Here is a 23,503-nt window from a genome sequence, read left to right as displayed (position 1 = left end):
AATAGTTGGTGGTTTAATTCAGTTAGCAGATATGAAAATGCAATTCAAATTTCAAGTGAATCGGATGAAAATTGAGGATTTTAGAAATTTGAAATTGTTGTTGACCTTTGGCCTATGTTGACCTTTTGGCCTATGCTGCTTTCCAAAATAGTTGGTGGTTGAATTCAGTTAGCAGATATGAAAATGCCATTCAAATTTCAAGTGAATCGGCTGAAAATTGAGGATTTTAGAAATTTGAAATTGTTGTTGACCTTTGGCCTATGTTGACCTTTTGGCCTATGCTGCTTTCCAAAATAGTTGGTGGTTGAATTCAGTTAGCAGATATGAAAATGCCATTCAAATTTCAAGTCAATCAGATGAAAATTGAGGATTTTAGAAATTTGAAAAAAAGTGGTTGGCCTTTGGCCTATGTTGACCTTTTGACCAAACAAAATATATAAGATTTTGTCGGACCTCAAACTCTACCATTTGGTGAAGTTTTGTAAAGATCGGTTTAAAATTGTGACCTGTAGGCAAGTATAAGTGAGCGGACAGACAAACAAACACACACACAAACAAACACATACACAAACACACGCACAAACAAACACACACACAAACAAACACACACACAAACAAACACACACACACACAAACAAACACACACACAAACAAACACACAAACACACACACAAACCAGAATGATCAACATACTTGTCCAAAAAATTTTTTTTTGCCAAATAATAACGCACAAGACCAACCAATATATACGTACTTGAAAAATCTTCGATTTTCGCAAGTAACAAATACCTGCACACTGCTTGATGAACTTTATTATAAGGTCACAATGGATTTTTGTTTAATTTGCGAATGGCTGCATATAATGCAATTGCTTAAATTCTGACAATTGGCATTAAAACTTTTCACTTTGTAATTTGTACTAATTTGCCTGCAGCAGCTTGGTAGTGGGTTGTGTTGAGCCTTATTGCATTGTCCTCAATGATGTGGCTTCAATTTCCACAGCTTCTCAGCTGGAAATTTCCGCACTCCAACGATGGAGAGACCACCTGCCCATTATTAATTCTAACTTTAGAAACGTTCATGACTTGCCATGATTGTCCCATGCTCTGTCATGGGGCTCATGAGATGCCACCACCAGCATTAATTTGCCAGCACATGGTTAAACTCTTGCATGTTATGATCATTTTTTGTGTCATTTTTATCTGTCTCTGATAATGCTGTATGCCTGTCATTCGCAAGGAGAGATGCAGTTTGAGGAAGAAGAGAAAGGACGATTGGACAAAAATATAATAAGCTACGGGAAAGTCAGGCTCGAGTGATTTAGTGACTGAGTGGTTTAGACCTTCTTGCATTGCCCTCGCCATTGTGGGTTTCATTCATGGCGGCTCAGCTGGGTAGGTGTTGTATAGCAATGACAGACCACACGCAGGTTCTCCAGCTCAACCTTTTAATGGCATCTCCTTCTCCACTATACTCACCACAGCTCGTACACGTCACTACCGGTCACGCCTCATCCTTTCCGGTTCATCATGCATTCATTAATATTCATGTAACTCCCAATACCACAGAAGGCAACAGCAAACCACCAAACATATTCCTGGCCTTGAAACTAACATATTCCTGGCAATATATGACACATTGATCCACGGACGTATGAATGAAAAGCCAGGCATTGAATAATGCAAAATATATTCTGAAGACTGTGGGAAGAGGTTTTCTTTGTTTTCCAAGAAAGGTTTCTATTCACCTTAACTAAGGGCTTGCAGTCATTTTATGATGGATTTAGTGTTAATTTGAATAATGTATCGACAATGTTTAATCACCACCAGGTAATGTTTGAGAGTGGTCGAGGCATCTGTGTTACAAAGATCCACAATATTATTATTTGGGAAGAGATGTGACACAAATGATTTCACAGCTTTTATCTTGATTATTTGAAATATTTTCTTTTTTTGCAGTATTTCTACTCCGTGAAGGACATTTCAATAGGTGGGATGTGTATCTGCTATGGACATGCCAGGGCATGCCCTTACAATCCAGTCCAAAAGGTATATGCTTTTGCCTGACACATAACTCTCATATAAACTGGAGTCTGAATTATTTTTGAATCCAAATCTCAAGCTATCTAAATGTTTTGACATTTGGTAAAGTTTACATATCCAAAAAGCTTTTTTTTTTAAAACTTCATCGTTACAACAACAAGGAGCTGATTGTCTCGGTTCCCCACCTTTTGCGTTGTATTAGGAATAGATCTGTGTAATATGAAAGCTAAATTTTGAATGTTTTTTGAAATATCAAGTAAACAGGCCAAGTTACCGAGATGGTTGCCATGGCAACATAATTTAGGCAATAACAGCAGTGATTTTATCAGGTTCAGATAATATAATGAGCAATGAATATCTGCAATATTAAAACTAAATTTTCAACGATTTTATAAATATCACGGACGCAGAAGTACATGGACAGATGATCGGTTGTCAGTCGGAGCTAATTTTAATGTCCCCTCGGTCTCCGATCTTGTCGGAGGGGTGGGGGACAAAATAATAAGTACAGTCAGACCCCGACGTTCACGGTCCCAACATTCATGGGTTCTGCCTATTCACGGTTGATAAATTGAGACCTGCTTCTACATTTGCGGCCCTGTGTCCTGTGTATTTGCAGTTTTTCACTGGCGCAAAAAAAATTATATGAGCAGTGAGCATACCACTGTTCTCAAACATATCTTCCACCAATCACACACAAATCAGCTGGACGTATGCAAAAAACACATCTCACACGAGCTGTGAGCATGACATGAGCGTTCACATTCAAATAAGCATGACTTAATTAATGGCTTTTTCCATGAATCAGGAACCGCCGGGAAACTATCGCCGCTTTTCCCATTGAAACAATGCCCCCACATTCGCAGTTTTGACATTCACGGCATTTTCCAGTAACGTATCCTCAGCAAATGTCGGGGTCTGACAGTATATGAATGTGTAATCACAACAAATTGATTAAATCCTGACGAATGTGAAATTATGTTCCCCTCTTTATACATGCCACCATATTGCATCATAAAAACAAGAAAAAGAGCAATCAGAGATTGCAAACCCTCGCCAGGATGTATTTTCAGTGGTTTTAAGGCTTTTGTGTTAAAACAAATATGGCGGCCGAACCACGTGACCGATAACGTCTTCATTAATTTTTTTTTCTCCACCAATTTATGCCTACATGACGCTCAAGAAATTTCATCTTGATCGAATGAAGTTTTGTACTTGTCGAATTATGACGTCATACTTGAGGCACCTATGACATCATCATTAACATATTTTATTCCCCATGGAGAGTTCTTTACAATGACCCATGTCTCAATTTTTTCTATGCAACGCTTTCGGAGATATAGAGGCACAACATTTTTCGGTTTTTCCAAGATGGCGGCCGAACCACGTGACCCATAACGTCATCATTTTGTTTTTTCTCCACTAATTTATGCCTACATGATGCTCAAGAAATTTCACCTTGATCGGATGAAGTTTTGTACTTGTCCAATTATGACGTCATAATGGAGTCACCTACGACATCATAATTAACGTATTTTATTCCCCATGGAGAGTTCTTTACAATGAGCCATGTCCCAATTTTTTCTATTCAGTTCTTTCGGAGATATACAGGTGCAATTTTTTTTCGGTTTTTCCAAGATGGCGACCAAACCACGTGACTTATGACGTCATAATTATCATTTAAAAATTCTACAGGTGGAGATACACCTATGGTGGAAATTTCCTGTAGATCAGACCAAAGGTTGCAGAGAAAATCATATTTATTCTGTGCGGACAAACAGACAAACAGACAAACGGACTCAAATGCAATACCCTCTCCTCAGGCGAGGGTAACTAGAACGACACTCAGTAGAGAGCATACCTCCCTCCGCCGAGTGAACAGTTTACTTTTGTATCCCACTGATAGGCCGGATCTGGATTCGGACCTGAACCAAAATCTAATCGGCTTGTTTTTGTCACAAAACCAACTCGTCCACCTAGTTTAGTCATAACTCGTCCATAACCTTTTTAAACATCATGTTATACAGTCACGTGAAAAAGTAAGTACACCCCATGTAAAGTATTGACTTTTTCAACATATTTCAACATACAGCTATTTGATCTTCATTTCAACAATATTGATAGATAAGGGTGATATAATATAACAAATATTATGAAACATTTACATTTTGTAGTCCATTGTATAATTTAAATAAAAATAAATGCAAATTTCGCATGTGGAAAAAGTAAGTACACCCTTGGCTCTAATAGGTGGTATTGCCCCCTTTGGCAGAAACAACCTCAAGTAGGCGTTTCTTATAACTGTCTACCAGTCTCTGACATCGACTGGGAGAAATTTTTGCCCACTCCTCCATGCAGAATTCTTTCAGCTGTGCGATGTTTGAGGGGTTTCTTGCATGCACAGCTCGTTTCAAATCCCCCCACAACATCTCGATGGGATTTAGATCCGAGCTTTGACTTGGCCATTCCAGAACCCTCCATTTCTGTCTTTTCAGCCATTCTTGGTGGATTGACTGGTATGTTTAGGGTCATTGTCATGTTGCAAGGTCCACCTTCGGTTGAGCTTCAACTTTCCGACAGATGGCCTCACATTATCCTCAAGCACCCTCTGGTACAATGAAGAATTCATAGTGGATTCTATGATGGTGAGCTGCCCAGGCCCTGATGCAGCAAAGCTGCCCCAAACCATAATATTTCCACCACCATGCTTTACATTTGGTATCAGGTTCTTGTGGTCAAATACTGTGTTTGGTTTTTGCCAAACATGTCTTCTGGTACTGTGGCCAAATAGCTCTACCTTTGACTCATCTGTCCAGAGCACATTGATCCAGGAGTGCTCGTCTTTGCCTAGGTGTTCATTGGCAAACTTTAGTCTTGCCCTGATGTTCTTTCTGGACAGCAAAGGTTTCCTCCTGGCACACCTCCCATGTAGATCAAGTTTGTGCAGCCTCTTTCTAATGGTAGACTCGTGCACTTTGACATCACCAGTGGCAAGAGCTACCTGTAGGTCCCGTGATGACATTCTGGGGTTCTTAGAGACTTCTTTCAGCATCTTGCGGTCTGCTCTCGGGCTGAACTTGCTGGGGCGGCCTGGCCTGAACAAGTTGGCAGTTGTTTGGAATCTTCTCCACTTGTAGATGATCTTCCGGACAGTCGAATGATTGATTTCAAATTGTTTGGAGATCTTTTTAAATCCCTTCCCAGACTTGTAGGCATCTATAACCTTCTTTCTGAAGGCCTCAGAGAGCTCTTTTGATCTAGGCATGGTGACGCCGCACACTTCAACAACAAAGAGCAAACCAAACTAAATGTCTGAGGTTTAAATAAGACAGGTTCCTCCAAGATCCTCTCTAACGATGTTCTAATCATTTGCACCTGAGGTGGTGCACCTGATTCTAATTTTAGGTATTGGAAGTAGTGATAAATGTAGGGGTGTACTTACTTTTTCCACATGCGAAATTTGCATTTATGTTTATTTAAATTATACAATGGAATACAAAAATGTAAATGTTTCATGATATTTGTTATATTATATCACCTTTATCAATATTGTTGAATTGAAGATCAAATAGCTGTATGTTGAAATATGTTTAAAAAGTCAAAACTTTACATGGGGTGTACCTTCTTTTTCACGTGACTGTATATTGCTTTTCACTTGATGTCTCAATGGTGAAGAATCACTTTTTTTTTTTTTTTTTTTCTTTTTTTTGTTTACAAGATCGAGGCTCGTGAAAGAGCGAACATTAATCACACAGAAAGACAAACCGACACATAAAACATATAACATCGGGAGCGGTAGACAAGATGGGGAGAGAGGGGGAAGGACACAAACACAACATTTGAGAGCAGGGACCGAGAGACATGGAGACATCGAGAGATCTGAGAGAGGGCGAGGGCTTTGGGGGGGGGGGCATGGGAAGGGGGCGGTGGGAGAGGTATAAAACATATGGACACTGCCAGGACTTCCAGGAAAGAAGTTGGAATTTCAAACAAGGTGGATCTGGGGTGAATTAGCGGGGGTAGAAAAGATCAAGGTTTTGGATGGGGGAAGATAAGAGATGGTGGTGAACAGCTGTTTTAAAGACCTGGAGGGAGGAGTGGGATTGAAGGGAGTGAGGGAGTTTGTTCCAGAGGCGGGAGAAAAGAGGAATGAAAGAGTGAAGGTGAGCAGAGAGCCGAGATTTCGGCAGTTTAACCATCAGAGGGTTGCTGGCAGATCTTGTGCGACCTGTAGGAATATTTGGGGGACAGAGCACAGAGAGAGCTGGGGGTGCAAGGCCGGAGAGGAGTCGGTAGAAGACAGAAAGACCACCTACCTGCCTGCGGTGAGTGAGTGAAAATTAAATTCTTGTAGCCGGATTAAAAATTAAATAATTCTTGTAGCCGGATCCAAATTCAGATCTTCATAAAAATCGAATCGATCCTTCCTTGTCACACACACAACCTCTCCACAAAGTTTCGTCCAAATCGATCCACAACCTTTTGAGATATCCTGCTACGTATAGTTTTTGGCCCTATCTGCCAATGGTGAAGCATTACTTTAAAAATTCTAGTAGCCGAATCCGGATCTTCACCAAAATCTAATCATTTCCTCCTTATACGCTATATCTCACATACGCTACATCTCTGCCAAATTTCGTCTGAATCCGTCCACAACTTTTTGAGACATCTTGTTCACAAACGGACAGACAGAGGTGAAATCATAACCTCCATCCACCTTTGGTGGCGGACGTAATAATAGATTAAAACATTGCACCATATCTGACCTGATATTTTTGTGGGACTGTTCACTTTTCTCTCGTCCACTTTTAAACATTACTGTGTTTTGCGGGACTGCACTCTTAGGATCTCCGACACTGCCTCTCTGTGCTTTCATGTTTATATCCAGTGTTATCCTTCAAATGGATGCAAATTATTTTGGGGGTAGGGGAGTGGGGGGATTGGATTGCAGATAGGACTTAGTCTTTGTTTTGAGGTACGCCTTCATAACTTTGGCCACTTATTTTCTCCTTTTACTTTGTGTATTATTGATAATACAGAAATCAAAATATAGATTATGCATGCCAATAGGCATTGAAAGCATTCTGCAATGCGAAATTGCATTGGGATATGAGTGATCCTGCTTTGTTCAATTGCTGTTGTGTTGTCGTACATCTGATTGCAGAGTTTGAAGTGTCAATGTGAGCACAACACTTGTGGCGAAAGTTGCAGTCATTGTTGCCCTGGTTACCATCAGACGTCCTGGACGCCTGGAACACTCGCGAGTGGGAATGAGTGTGAACGTGAGCCAGCCATGTAGCCGTGCCAGCAACATCCCCAACAAATCACCCCTCCCATTACAGATTGTTTCCAAACTGTGTGACCCTGATTTCTTTTCGTGACATATATATATATATATATACTGTATATACATACCTTATCAAGCTGTTGTTTGAAAGTTGCATATCTGATTTGATCTCTCATTGCAAACGACCTATTCATTAAGCCTTAATTAACAACTAAAGTAATTACAGTACAGACTTGGAACGGTGGTAATGAGGCCAAGTGACTAACCCTACATTGATTCAGAAAGTAATTTAACAATTAGACAGAGTGCCAATCCGAAGACCCACTCTTGGGAAAGATACTGATGAAAAGCTCAAAAAATGAATAACTATATCTATGCACTGTAACTGTAGATAATTCACAAGGAATATTTTTAAAATGTCGATCCAGAAAAGGCAACTTTGTCCATCTCACTTCACTTCGTCACATCACATCACTTGGCAAATAAGGTGGCCGACAATGAACAATATATCTTATTAATGTGGGGTCGGAGGGGGAGGAAAAAGAGATTGATGGATCAGGAAGGTGATGCAAAACAAGTGATAAGAGGGGTGGACAAATGGGGGAGAAGTCCAGCCATGCCAGATGGGAGAGGACGAGGGGGGAGGAGAATCAGGAGAGGAGAGCAGGGGTGAGGAAGGAAGGGGTGGCGGAGGAAGATGAGCAGGACGAGGGAAAGGAGGAAGCAGGGATCAGAAAAAGGAGGGAGCATTTACACACAAACATAAATACACACCATCATTTTACTTGTCTAGTTGTCCAATGCGTCTCCACCCTTCTATTATTTTAATACCTCTACCTCTTAATATTTTGATCTTTCTCATTTTAACCCTGTCTTTACAGTTTGACCCACTCTTCCTGTTATTTGAAATACTGCATGTATGAAACAAAAAAAAAGATTTTTCATTTCCCTTTTCTTTACATTAAACTGTGCCTTCGAGTCCAATCCTCCTCCACAATCTCAAACAAGTTTATCTAAATGTGCTTTCTTAATCCCTTACAAGCTCCTTTATGATATGTTCTGTACTCCAATACATTCTCTTGTTTGGTGTTTCAATCTGAGCGCAAAATCTATCAATATACTGATATTGATAGAGTGATAAGAGGGTAAGACACAGTAGTCTTACCCTTACAGGGTAAGACTACTGTGTTGATTTGTCCATTGTCTGCTAATGGCCTTGTCATCCTATCATTAATTTGCAATTGGCCACTCGCTTTGACACCAATACCAATTTTTATTACAGTCCCTTGGCATCAAAAAGCTACATATATCGAACAAGCAGTTTCAAATGGAGCACCTCACTGCCATTAGAGCATTTAAATTGCATCAGATGTGGCAATAAATGTGAATTGTTGCTCCCAGCTTGCTTGGTCAATGAAAAAAGATCACATTTGCATTTTTGCCTCCCCATCCCTACCCCGTTCAGAATCCCATGCAACTTGCTAGTTACTGTTAAAGTACAATGATGTCTTGTGTTTTGGCGTGTGTGTGATTATATGTACAAGCTCCTGGACGAACATTACACAAGGAAAAAAACAATATTCATGCCACCTTTAAAACTAGACTTTTGGTTGCTTTTGTTTGTTCTCATACATACATGTACATACGATACGATGTACAGTCACGTGAAAAAGTAAGTACACCCCATGTAAAGTTTTGACTTTTTCAAAATATTTCAACATACAGCTATTTGATCTTCATTTCAACAATATTGATAGATAAAGGTGATATAATATAACACACATCATGAAACATTTACATTTTGTCGTCAATTGTATAATTTAAATAAACATAAATGCAAATTTCGCATGTGGAAAAGGTAAGTACACCCCGACATTTATCACAACTTCAAATACCTAAAATTAGAATCAGGTGCACCAGCTCAGGTGCAAATGATTAGAACATCGTTAGAGAGGATCTTGGAGGAACCTGTCTTATTTAAACCTCAGACATTTAGTTTGGTTTGCTCTTTGTTGTTGAAGTGTGCGGCGTCACCATGCCGAGATCAAAAGAGCTCTCTGAAGCCTTCAGAAAGAAGGTTATAGATGCCTACGAGTCTGGGAAGGGATTTAAAAAGATCTCCAAACAATTTGAAATCAATCATTCGACTGTCCGGAAGATCATCTACAAGTGGCGAAGATTCCAAACAACTGCCAACTTGTTCAGGCCAGGCCGCCCCAGCAAGTTCAGCCCGAGAGCAGACCGCAAGATGCGGAAAGAAGTCTCAAAGAACCCCAGAATGCCATCACGGGACCTACAGGTAGCTCTTGCCACTGTTGATGTCAAAGTGCACGAGTCTACCATTAGAAAGAGGCTGCACCAATTTGATCTACATGGGAGGTGTGCCAGGAGGAAACCTTTGCTGTCCAGAAAGAACATCAGGGTAAGACTAAAGTTTGCCAATGAACACCTCGGCAAACACCAGCACTCTGGAACAATGTGCTCTGGACAGATGAGTCAAAGGTAGAGCTATTTGGCCACAGTACCAGTAGACATGTTTGGCGAAAACCAAAGACAGCATTTGACCACAAAAACCTGATACCAACTGTAAAGCATGGTGGTGGAAATATTATGGTTTGGGGCAGCTTTGCTGCAACAGGGCCTGGGCAGCTCACCATCATGGAATCCACTATGAATTCTTCATTGCACCAGAGGGTGCTTGAGGATAATGTGAGGCCATCTGCCGGAGAGTTGAAGCTCAACCGAAGGTGGACCTTGCAACATGACAATGACCCTAAACATACCATTCAATCCACCAAGAATGGCTGAAAAGACAGAAATGGAGGGTTCTGGAATGGCCAAGTCAAAGCCCAGATCTAAATCCCATCGAGATATTGTGGGGGGGATTTGAAACGAGCTGTGCATGCAAGAAACCCCTCAAACATCGCACAGCTGAAATAATTCTGCATGGAGGAGTGGGCAAAAATTTCTCCCAGTCGATGTCAGAGACTGGTAGACAGTTCTAAGAAACGCCTACTTGAGGTTGTTTCTGCCAAAGGGGGCAATACCACCTATTAGAGCCAAGGGTGTACTTACTTTTTCCACATGTGAAATTTGCATTTATGTTTATTTAAATTATACAATGGACTACAAAATGTAAATGTTTCATGATATTTGTTATATTATATCACCCATATCTATCAATATTGTTGAAATGAAGATCAAATAGCTGTATGTTGAAATATGTTGAAAAAGTCAATACTTTACATGGGGTGTACTTACTTTTTCATGTGACTGTACATGTACACGAAGAGAAGCATTTCCCTTGTTACTCACTTTCTGCAGGGTGTAATTGCCACGGCAAAGCGGACAACTGCTACTATGACAAAGAGGTTTCACTAAAGAACCAAAGTCTCAATATTCGCGGTCAATACATTGGCGGTGGGGTCTGCATCAATTGCACGGGAAATACAGAGGGAATCAACTGCGAGACCTGCATTGATGGTTATTACCGGCCAGCTGGTGTGAGTCGCACTTCCACGTCATTAGTAGTTGCATTATTGAGATATTGCGTGGTTGTTTCAAATGCAAATATATTGTTGTTGCTTTGTTGGTCTGTTGAGAGATATTGTGAAAGAATAACGAAAAATGGGAGCAGTAATACTAATGAGAATGGGAATAGAAGGAGAAGCTTGGGGGATATTCATGTAAATTCATTTTTCTTCTTCTGCCTTTGCTTTTGTTTTGTTTTTTTTCGTTTGCTTTTCCATTACTTTCCTCCACCCCTTCCTTTATCTTTCCTTTCCCCTCTCTTTCCATTCATTTACCTTCTCTTTCCTTTTCTTTTCCTTCTATTTTTTACCTTCATCTCATCTTTCCATTTATTTTCCTTTTCTTTCCTTTCTTTTTTTCCCCTTCCCTTTCCTTTCTTTCTTGGGTTTTCTTCTATCTCATTTTTTAAATAAATGCAACATGATGATTCATATGTTTCGACTATAATTGGACCCAAATTACTGCGAGAAATGTTTTCAGGATTTTTATTTTTGTACCTTTTTTTTTTTAGCATCCATAAGTCTCTGTAACCAGAACGTTAATAAGGTTCATTATTAGCTGTGATACACTATATGACCAAAAGTATGTGGACACCTGAACATCAAACATCAAACATCTCATTCCAAAGTCATGGGTATTAATATGGAGTTGGTCCCCCCTTTGCTGTGATAACAGCCTCCACTCTTCCAGGAAGGCTTTCCACTAGATGTTGGAACATTTCTGCGGGGATTTGCTTCCATTCAACCACAAGAGCATTTGTGAGGTCGGGCATTGATGTTGGACGATTAGGCCTGGCTCGCAGTCGGCGTTCCAATTTATCCCAAAGGTGTTTGATGGGGTTGAGGTCAGGGCTCTGTGCAGGCCAGTCAAGTTCTTCCACAACCATCTCGACAAACCATTTTTGTATGGACCTCGTTTTATGCACGGGGGCATTGTCTTGCTGAAACAGGAAAGGGCCTTCCCCAAACTGTTGCCACAAAGTTGGAAGCACACAATCGTCTAGAATGTCATTGTATGCTGTGGCATTAAGATTTCCCCTCACTGGAACTAAGGGGCCTAGCCCGAACCATGAAGAACAGCCCCAGACCATTATTCCTTCCCTACCAAACTTTACAGGTGGCACGATGGATTTAGGCAGGTTGCATTCTCCTGGCATCCACCAAACTCAAATTCGTCCGTTGGACTGCCAGGTGGTGAAGCATGATTCATCACTCCAGAGAACACATTTCCACTGTTCCAGAATCCAATGGCAGCGAGCTTTACACAACTCCAGCCGATGCTTGGCATTGTGCATGGTGATTTTAGGCTTGTGTGCGGCTACTCGGCCATGGAAACCCATTTCATGAAGCTCCCGCCGAACAGTTTTTGTTCTGGTGTTGCTTCCAGAGGCAGTTTGGAACTCGCTAGTGAGTCTTGCAACCGAGGGCAGACGATTTTTACACGCCAAGTGATTCAGCACTCGGTGGTCCTATTCAGTCAGCTTGTGTGGCCTACCACTTCGCGGCTGAGCTGTTCTTGCTCCTAGACGTTTCCACTTCACAATAACAGCACTTACAGTTGACCGGGGCAGTTCTAGCAGGGCAGAAATTTGACGAACTGACTTGTTGGAAAGGTGGCATCCTATGACGGTGCCATGTTGAAAGTCACTGAGCTCTTCAGTACGGCCCATTCTACTGCCAATGTTTGTCTATGAAGATTGCATGGCTGTGTGCTTGATTATATATATACCTGTCAGCAATGGGTGTGGCTGAAACAGCCGAATCCACTAATTAGAAGGGGTGTCACATACTTTTGGTCATGTAGTGTATATGTCATGAGTTTTAAGATGTTTAGTGGGCGTACCCGACATTAACCGATGCGGTTGGCATTTTGATGAAATCAAGTTTTTTTGGGGGGGTTTTTGTTTTGTGGGGGCTTAAAACACTTCCCTACACCCACGAAAGAATGGGATCAGGGATCATTATTTAATATTACCTTTCACATAGTTACAAAGGCTTAGACACTATAGAGCGATAAAAATAACCAACTTTTTTTTCAAATCTAGAATATAAGTCCTGTCACTTCACTTACAGGAATACGAATCTTTGTGTAATTGCAAAAAAAAAAATTGTTAATGGAGGGAAAAAAATTTAATTGATGTGTAGATACCAGCCTGGCTATACACTCAGGGAGCGAGGAGATTGTGAATGGGATATTAATCTCATCCTTTTTAGATGCTGAATTGTGAATAATATACAACAACACAACAATAGGGAGATTTTTTTAAATTAGCTCCCACCCTCTCCCTTCTTTCTTTTGATCAAAGTGTCCGGGGTACGTATTAGACACGGGCCATGGTAGGAATCAAACTCTGATGTCTCTTTGTCCCTGCTTTTGCATAAATGCTAAAAAAAAAAAAACGGGCTTTCTGTTTCCTCGGCATAGCTGTGATGGCTAATCTACAAAACAGGGATTCCCAGCAAAGTTGGCATTTGCGTTTTCACCATGTGTGTCCATGTATCTCAAAAAATTGTTTGTTTGTTTATTTATTTTTTGCATAACAAACTTTCACAGGAGTTCCCTGAATCCACCCTCATTGGTTTCATTGAAATCCGTTAATCCTTTCTCAAGTTATAGCATGGCAAACAGAGAGACAGACATGACTCCTTTTCTAATATAGATTTTCAAGAATTGTTTTGCCGAAAACACTTCACAACACTGATGAACTTCGGAAAGTTTGACAAAGATCAATTTAGCCATCTCTGAGAAAATGGCGACAGACGGACAGACAGACACACAAACGGTTCTCTTATAGTATACAGTCACGTGAAAAAGTAAGTACACCCCATGTAAAGTTTTGACTTTTTCAACATATTTCAACATACAGCTATTTGATCTTCATTTCAACAATATTGATAGATAAAGGTGATATAATGTAACAAATATCATGAAACATTTACATTTTGTAGTCCATTGTATAATTTAAATAAACATCAATGCAAATTTCGCATGTGGAAAAAGTAAGTACACCCTTGGCTCTAATAGGTGGTATTGCCGTCTTTGGCAGAAACAACCTCAAGTAGGCGTTTCTTATAACTGTCTACCAGTCTCTGACATCGACTGGGAGAAGTTTTTGCCCATTCCTTCATGCAGAATTCTTTCAGCTGTGCGATGTTTGAGGGGTTTCTTGCATGCACAGCTCGTTTCAAATCCCCCCACAATATCTCGATGGGATTTAGATCCGGGCTTTGACTTGGCCATTCCAGAACCCTCCATTTCTGTCTTTTCAGCCATTCTTGGTGGATTGACTGGTATGTTTAGGGTCATTGTCATGTTGCAAGGTCCACCTTTGGTTGAGCGTCAACTCTCCGGCAGATGGCCTCACATTATCCTCAAGCACCCTCTGGTGCAATGAAGAATTCATAGTGGATTCTATGGTAGTGAGCTGCCCAGGCCCTGTTGCAGCAAAGCTGCCCCAAACCAGAATATTTCCATCACCATGCTTTACAGTTGGTATCAGGTTCTTGTGGTCAAATGCTGTCTTTGGTTTTCGCCAAACATGTCTTCTGGTACTGTGGCCAAATAGCTCCACCTTTGACTCATCTGTCCAGAGCACATTGTTCCAGAAGTGCTGGTCTTTGCCGAGGTGTTCATTGGCAAACTTTAGTCTTTCCCTGATGTTCTTTCTGGACAGCAAAGGTTTCCTCCTGGCACACCTCTCATGTAGATCAAATTTGTGCAGCCTCTTTCTAATGGTAGACTCGTCCGTACACTTTGACATCAACAGTGGCAAGAGCTACCTGTAGGTCCCGTGATGACATTCTGGGGTTCCGAGAGACTTCTTTCAGCATCTTGCGGTCTTCTCTCTGGCTGAACTTGCTGGGGCGGCCTGGCCTGAACAAGTTGGTAGTTGTTTGGAATCTTCTCCACTTGTAGATGATCTTCTGGACAGTCGAATGATTGATTTCAAATTGTTTGGAGATCTTTTTAAATCCCTTCCCAGACTCGTAGGCATCTATAACCTTCTTTCTGGAGGCCTCAGAGAGCTCTTTTGATCTAGGCATGGTGACGCCACACACTTCAACAACAAAGAGCAAACCAAACGAAATGTCTGAGGTTTAAATAAGACAGGTTCCTCCAAGATCCTCTCTAACGATGTTCTAATAATTTGCACCTGAGCTGGTGCACCTGATTCTAATTTTAGGTATTTGAAGTAGTGATAAATGTCGGGGTGTACTTACTTTTTCCACATGCGAAATTTGCATTTATGTTTATTTAAATTATACAAAGGACTACAAAATGTAAATGTTTCATGATATTTGTTATATTATATCACCTTTATCTATCAATATTGTTGAAATGAAGATCAAATAGCTGTATGTTGAAATATGTTGAAAAAGTTAAAACTTTACATGGGGTGTACTTACTTTTTCACGTGACTGTAGATGTAGACCACTGCCATTTGGCAGATTTCCACTTTTTGTCTTCAAATTGATTAATACAGCATTTACATTTTCACACAATTTTTCCAAATGATTCCCTGATATTATTAACTGGGCTGATGTATAATATTGTGGGATTTGAATGTGGGCTCTCAGCATCATGACCTATTCTGTTTTGATGGGACTGCCAAACAAGCAAGCTCAAACTCGCTGCGTTTCACCAATTTTCTCGAGATTATTCATCCAATAATTACTTTTCCTGCTTGTTTTCAACAATTCAAGTAATTTAACAATTCAATTACCAGCATAGTGAAAATTTCTACAATTACAATAGTCACCTAGTATTTTGCAGGTAAATGTCATGCTCATGGCATTAAACGTGGTCCAATGTGTTTGGAACTAAAACTTTTGAGTTGTGAAAAGTAACTGTGAATGAAAAACAACACAAAGTTTTATGATTGATGGTTTTGTACGTAAAGATAAAATGCACTTTTAGAAACCTTGCCTAAATAACCTTGTATGATAATATTTTTAAAAGAAATACTTCACATGCATGGGATGATCCTGAGATTGACCCGTAACATTATCAATTTAATGTGGGCCTATCAGTTGGTAAGAAAACATCTTGATATACGAGTCACTCGGTGAACTTAGTGGAAAAGTGAGAGTCAGTCTGAGGCTCTTTATGGAAGATCAGGCAGATTCGATTCCCCATTGCGTTCTTTTTTCAATCCTAAAAATGTCCCTAATTATATCCCTCATTCAGCTCATTTTTGCAGCTGTTGTCACCATTTGCAAAAATTACAAAGATAAAGTACAATAAGAAACCTGGAGCCTTTTCAGGCCTGAAAAACGATTTTGCTTGTGTTTCCATTCCCAGATGTGAAGGTTTATTTATGATCTACGAAAAGTTATGGTCACAAAATTTGACGCATTAAACGGTGACTTGTCTGTCCGGCTCATCACTTTTAGTATTTGCACTGTTGCTGCAAAAGTCAGTGCAGCTTCGGAAGTATTTTATTTCTCTCCTACAGGTTCCTCCGACACACCTTCACCCATGTCACCAGTGTTTGTGTGACCGTAATGGTGCCGTGAGCTCCAAATGTGTCAAGGATGACCGGCAGGCCGACTCTTTGAATGGTGTGTGGTTGAGGCTCATGGCGGCAATTTATGTTTTCACATTATGTGTGAGGAGGTAATATTTTTTCATCACATTGTACCGAGAATGGTCATTCTTTGGAACTGAAAGCATTGGATTTATGAACTACTAGCAGGAGTATCTGGCATTGCCTGATCCATTTTTTGTGGGGGCCAAGACCACTTCCCTACACCCACTAAGGAATTGGGTCGGGGATCATTTAATATTACATTTTACAGAGCTACAAAACCTCATAGCTATACCTAACACACCAACGGCTCTCTTATAGATAGTCAACCTGTGAGGCTCCATTTTAAACTTAAAATTGCCATGCATCATTCCTGGAGTGATTATGCAATTATACCACAATGGTATTCATTAGTTACATCTGCCACCGAAGCTAGACAAGGGTTATCCATTCACCCCTGTTTGTTTGCTTGTCTGTCTGTTTGTCTGTGAGCAGGATATCTTTTTAAAAATTGGCCAAAACTTGGTGGACAGGTTGGATGTGAGACAAGGATGAATTGATTCTATTTTGGTCGGATACGATAATTTTTAGTGATTCTTCACAATTGAGTTCCACACCCATTGTTTGTCCAAGTCTGCCTCTATCTTGGCCTTCAGCTCTGCTGTTGGTGTTTCCACCTCACTCTACTGTTCCTGTTGTCATGTTGCATCCTGATCCATTCAGTGTACTAATTACTAGCTCTTCCGTGACCCTCGACTATGTAAAAAACGATAAGAGTATGGTAAGTACAGAGATTAAAAGGAACTTAATTTTAAAACTAATGGGGTTTGGATATAGCACAGGCATGGTGGGAAAAAGTAGGGCATGGGGGTGGCAAGTCAAGAGGAGGCCAAAAGATAATCGGGGGGAGGGAGGTTGCGCTGGGGAGGAATGACCACCTCACACCCTGTAGTGCCACCCCATACATCTAGAAAACAGATGATTTCTGATATTTCTTTATCTTTTTTTGAAACTTAATTTGCTGCTTTATTTGCTTGGTTTTTGTTGTTGTCATATCATTTCTTTAAAAAGAGGGACATTTGCAACAATTTATCCAAAGTGTTTAACATCCCCCCTTCAGGCCTGCTCCCTGGATCATGCCATTGCAAGCCGGGGTTTGGAGGTCAACGGTGTGACCGATGTGCTCGGGGATACCGTCGATTTCCAGCATGCGAGCCCTGCCTGTGTAACCCAGCTGGAAGCTCCAATCCAGATCCTTGTGAGGAGCCATGCATCTGCAAGGTCAGGGGTCATGTTTTCCCATGTCAACTGCCATATACAGTATCTTACCTCTTTGATACCCTAATAGTATCACAACATAAATGTACAGGATGAACATGATAGTAGCTTTCTTCTTCTGTGAAGTCATGTCCGACTTCTGGTGACATTCAGGATCAAATTTCTCCGAACATCTTTATCCTGTACTACTTCCCGGAGCTCTGGCAGAGACAGCTTGGCACTGTAATAATAACACAACATAAATGTAGGATGTACATGATAGTTGTAGTGCAAGGTTAACAGATGTACAACTATAATTGCTCAATATGACATTTCTATTTTTGTCAGATATTAGGAACCAGCAGCAAATGAACAAAATGAACAAATTCATATGTTTTGTTTTATGGAGGCCTTTGGCTTGAAAAGCAAAGTGAAATTTCACTGGTAGAGAGGAATGACTGCTGATAAATGGCTGAATGAAATGAAACGTAATAAGGATTGGAAGAATTACAAGATGAAGGGTGTATGTATATATATATATATATATATATATATATATATATATATATATATATATATATATATATATATATATATATATATATATATATACAGGGGGCTGCAAAAGTAGGTATACAGTAAGGATTATACCAGTATTATAATACCCTGGTGTTGGGCTAGCGGCTAGGGTGCCAGCTTAGGATCCTAGGACCCTGGGTTCGAATCCCGGTCGATCGCTGAATTAACGCCAGGGGGGTTGACTCAGCCTGTCACCCTTCCGAGGTCGGCAAATTTGAGTACCAGTTCACTGGTAATTCCCTGCTTGTCGTAAAAAGGCGACAAAAAGGGTTGGCGTCAGGAAGGGCATCCGGCCGTAAAACATTGCTTCAAAAAGGGGACCAAAAAAACAACAACAACCACGGTCCCCGAAAAGGCCAACCCCCGCTTTGCGGGGAAAAATGGCCTCTAAACGGTGGTTTTTTACCAGTATTATAATAGTGGTGCTAGGATTCATTTAATACTTTTAAAATATTTATTTAAATAATACATTTAATATTCATTTAAATTGGATATGTTTATTATTGATATGTTATTATTGATATGCTTGTTTCATCAATAAAATACGTTTTGTGCGCACGTTTTGTTTTTCATTACTGTATACCTACTTTTGCAGCCCCCTGTATATATATATATATATATTTATATGTATATATAATAAAAGGCAGTGTCCGTCCGTCCATCCGTCTGTCTCCTCCATAACTCCAAAACCATGAAACCTAGCAGCCCCAAACTTTGCATGCATACACCTGGACCTCCAACAGATTGCAATGACGAAAACTGGGTGTTTGGGTTTGTTGTAACACCCTTTTTAAGATGATTAATGAGGTGCCCATAAGAAAAAAACCCTAAAAACGCTTACCAATATGGCGACTCACCATCTTGGTCAGCCCACTGCATCTCACTGGGTTCTTAAGCTGCCATTTTGTTTTGGCCTACTCAAGCATGCCTTGCTTTGGAAACAATATCGATTATCATTACATAATTGAAGCATATCATCAAAATCTCGATTTGGATATGAGGATTGGATGCTGTAGACTAAATACTGTCTAAATCTGGAGTGAAATCTGACAAAATTTACCATATTTAGCGATTTTATAACTAAGTCACTAAGTGTATAATATTAAAGCGCGATGCTGCGCGCGCTAATGCTTACGCAAGGAGCAAGCGGACAACGCGGTTCATAAAAGAGTCTTTATTCAAAGTACTCAAACTGCAGCACTAAACTGCTCACTGCTCAGGGCTGCGCGCCCCGTGTATATCGTCAGGTCACGCCTCTCCCCCTGGCGTGGCCCATCCCCACTTGGTGTGCGGGGTGATGTCACCACGTCAGTGCTTTCGTGTCCGCCACAATATATTCATTTATTAAAGCGAGCCTGTGATTCTGCTTGTGGCATTAGTTTTTTCATTTAACTTCATAATTTTTCCTAACTTAATTCATACTTGCATGGGATAGGGTGTCACTCACTGGTGTAGCAAAGAGTGGGGGGGAGGGGGGCGGGAGGGGCGAAGGTGGCGGCCGCCCCGAGTGGCACTGTCGGGGGGCGTTATTTTTGGTCGGCCAAACACCGCCAACACCGCCCAGAGATGCGTTTTTTGAATGAAACGTTTTTAGCAAATGAACACTTTTTAATAGTCTGAACTGCTGTTAAGCTCAATTGTACAGTTTAAATTTTGAAAATTGGTTCAGATTAAGAGTTTGTAGAGCACATCGCATTTCAGTTTTTCAGCCATGTGCGGAAATGAAATAATGGTCCGACCACAGCCAGGTGAAGTCCGGAGAGTTGTATGAGGGTGGAGAGAAGAGTTGGTGGGGGGTACGAGGGATTAAGGGAGGGTTGTATGGGAGTGGAGGGAGGAGTGGGAGGGGGTTTGGAAGGAGAGTTGTATGGGAGTGGAGAGAAGAGTGGGAGGGGGTTTGGAAGGAGAGTTGTATGGGAGTGGAGGGAGGGGTGGGAGGGGGTTTGGAAGGAGGGTCGAGTCGGGGGGGGGGGGGAGGTAGGAGGATGTCGGTCCCTGTACATAGAGTCCCAACATAGCGGTGTTTGTGCCTTTATTTTATTTCCTCACAACATTTAAAAACTAAAATGCAATGCATCCACAAACTCTTAACCTGAACCGAATTTCAAAATTTCAACAGCGGAATTGAGCTAAACAGCAGCTCCAACTGCTAAACCAGAAAGCATCTGAAAATCCAAAGGCCGTCCGCGTCCATTTGTATTCAGTCATCTTATTTTTCCGCATGCTCAGAAGAACAAAAACAATTTAAAAAAAAATACAAAATGAAAATTGGTGATTTTATGCAGCCTTCACCTTTGAGCTTTCGATCTAAAAAAAAACAATCTGCTTCTAGCTTTTGATTGGTGAACAAATTAATTGACCCAATATGCATATTCTTAAAATTTCAGGTCAATGTCATGAAAAAATTGATGATTTTATGTGATGCTGACCTTCGACGTTTTTACCAAATTATTTAATTTGCCTTTTCTCCATGGTCTCATAATAAAGCTTTGATGAAGATTTGATGACAAAACTCAAATGGTAAAAAGGTTACAGCCCTGACACGGACACTGCACACACACGGACATACACAGACACACACACACGGACAAACACACACATGGACACACACACACACACGGACACACACACACACGGACACACTCACACGGACACACACACACACTCACGCAGACACACACACACACACACATACACACACTGACACACACACTCACACGGACACACACACACACACACACACACGGACACACACACTCACACACACACACACACACACACACTGACACACACACACACACACACGACACACACACACATACACACACACACACACTGACACACACACACACACACACACACACACGACACACACACACACACACGACACACACACACACACACACACACACACACACACACACACACACACACAAGTGATTGCAAACCCTTGTCTCTTTCTGCGCACGGGACAGGCTAAAAAAGTGTTCATTTGCTAAATAAATCTCTCCGGGCAGTGTTTAGTCTGACCCCGTTTGGGGGGGGGGGGGGGGGGGAGGGGGTGTCAAATTTGTTTTGTTGTATGATTTGTATCTCTCATCTATTGACACTTCTGAAGACAACTTTCCCATGGCGCTTGGAAGCAAATGACCATTTAGAAAGGCAGAAAACAAAAGTGTAACTGTTCACTTGTAAATGTACTGCACTTTATTTGATTTGCAATAACGTTATTTCATTAAACATTTTGTTTAATTCAGCATGTGAGTTAGGAGGGGCGGTAATTTTATATCTCGCCCCGAGCGTCATTTTTCCTCGATATGCCACTGACTCCGCTCTACCTGCATTCTGTTTTTAAAATTCCTCGGCCATTTCAGCCAGAAGCAATCAGCTTGCTATCTATCGCTTGTCAAGCCAGCCGTGCCTTACCACCCATTTCGTTGGAGTATTTGCTGGAGTTAGACGGGTCAATATACAACCAGAACAGCCGTACCCCAAAAAAATTGCAAATTTTAGTTTTATTGCATTTCCTTATATTTTAAGACTTACTTAGGAACATATCAAAAGTTGGACAGAAATGGACCATGGGAAAGTAAAAATTTTTGACATGATAAAAATGTCACAAAACCATGCACGATTCACTACGTCGAAAACGTCTTTGGTTTTTTATTTTTGTTTCTTTTTGTTTATATAAATTAATTTGTTCCACTGAGACCAGCTGCAAAGGCAACATTTTATAACACTTGTTTCGTGTCTTTAACAATGTTTACATCTGCTACCTGACACATGTCTTTAACAATATGACCTCCCAGCATGTAGGCTAATGACCTAATTCCTCACTGGTAGTTGTGCAGCTTGACTGAGTAACAACTCCACATGAATGAGTTAATTACACCTAATTAGGACTCAATTGGACAACGTTGTATGGTAAACATTGGAGATACAATACAATACAACCAAGGAGATACAGTACAATACAACCAAGGCCAAGGCAGTAGCAAAAAGACAGGTAGGCCTATGCATACAATTGCCCCATATATTCTACATGTATTTTGTACTCCTACAACTGTAGTGTATGATGGTATTTATTTTCCAGGTTCTAGAGTTGTGGGGATGCATATTTATTTAATAGGAATGGGACCAGTTGATTGGGGGAAGGGGGGGGGGGGGGGGGGGTTCTATCAGTATGTTTTTCTTCTGGACTATACATATCTTTTCCTGGTGCACCTTGTGACTAAGCAACAGAGCCCTTGTATATAATTCATTTCAGATGCAGAAAGCAATGGGATGACCACTATGCAGATTATTCCATAGTATGTTTCCTCCTAATATATATCTTACATAAATATCTCAGTTTCAGGGGCGGAGAATGCTCTGATGGCATTCAATGTACTAGGGCATGCCCGTACGTGGGTGCCCGTTCCTTGCCAAAAAAAAAAAAAAACGCTACCCGTACGCTCTACCCCGCCCGTACGCCCGTAAACAAAAAAAACAACGCTCTTCGCTTCCGCCCTTCGCTCTGACTGAATTGGGAGAAATAATGCGCATAAGAAATCGAGAAATTATTATTTTCTCCGGAAGAAATCGAATTACGAACCGTAATGGCGCACGCGCTCGGCTCGGCTCGCTCTCACATCGGCCACGCCTACGCAACAACGCGTTCTGTGATTGGCTGCCGGAAGTGCAGTCTTCACTGTCCGGAAGGTCGCATATCGCAGTTACGATGAATCGCAAATTAGTTTTAATTAGTTTTAAAACATAGTTGAACGCCAACATAGTTTGCCAACGTGAAATAAATGAATACGCTCTCAAATGTGCCGTCCGAGGCAGAGTCTGTTCGCCACGTTCGGCACACGTGATAGCTCGCTGCTCTCTGATTGGTTGAATCGTTTTTTGGACATAGCTCGGTAACTACTTCTCCGATTAATATGAAACCTTGAAAAGGCACATCCTCGGGTCCCCAGCAATATACCTGGCAAGTTTAAAGTATATCGGACCGGTAGTTGTCGAGAAACAGCGGTCACAGACAAACAGACATACATACATACATACATACATACATACATACATACATACATACACACAGAGATTACTGGAATTATAGATAGATATGGCCAATGTAAATTGACTGCATGCTTCTAAAATATCTCATTTTTGTATTTTCAGAGATAGAAAATGAACTCTTTATATGGTAAAGAGACCTGCCCTTTATGCCAAAGGGGATTGGACTGTGAGGAAACAGTATCAGTTCGTGAGAAAGGAGCAGAAGGCATCAACCGTGCA

General features: G+C 40.9%; 1 protein-coding gene across 1 annotated transcript in view; it reads left to right on the top strand.

Moving 5' to 3' along the window:
* Positions 1–23,503, top strand: part of LOC137433134 (laminin subunit alpha-2) — a 469,485-nt gene that overhangs the window by 169,487 nt on the left and 276,495 nt on the right. The window contains exons 6-10 of the mRNA XM_078783389.1: positions 1,959–2,048; positions 7,207–7,324; positions 10,654–10,832; positions 16,316–16,421; positions 17,508–17,668. Of these exons, the coding sequence (XP_078639515.1) occupies positions 1,959–2,048; positions 7,207–7,324; positions 10,654–10,832; positions 16,316–16,421; positions 17,508–17,668 (654 nt within the window). The remainder of the gene's footprint in view (positions 1–1,958; positions 2,049–7,206; positions 7,325–10,653; positions 10,833–16,315; positions 16,422–17,507; positions 17,669–23,503) is intronic.

Source organism: Myxine glutinosa, chromosome 8 (genome assembly GCF_964187855.1).
Source record: "Myxine glutinosa chromosome 8, kmMyxGlut1.1, whole genome shotgun sequence".
NCBI lineage: Eukaryota > Metazoa > Chordata > Myxini > Myxiniformes > Myxinidae > Myxine > Myxine glutinosa.
Note: the sequence above shows the minus strand (reverse complement) of the source record. Positions and strands in the feature narration are given on the sequence as shown.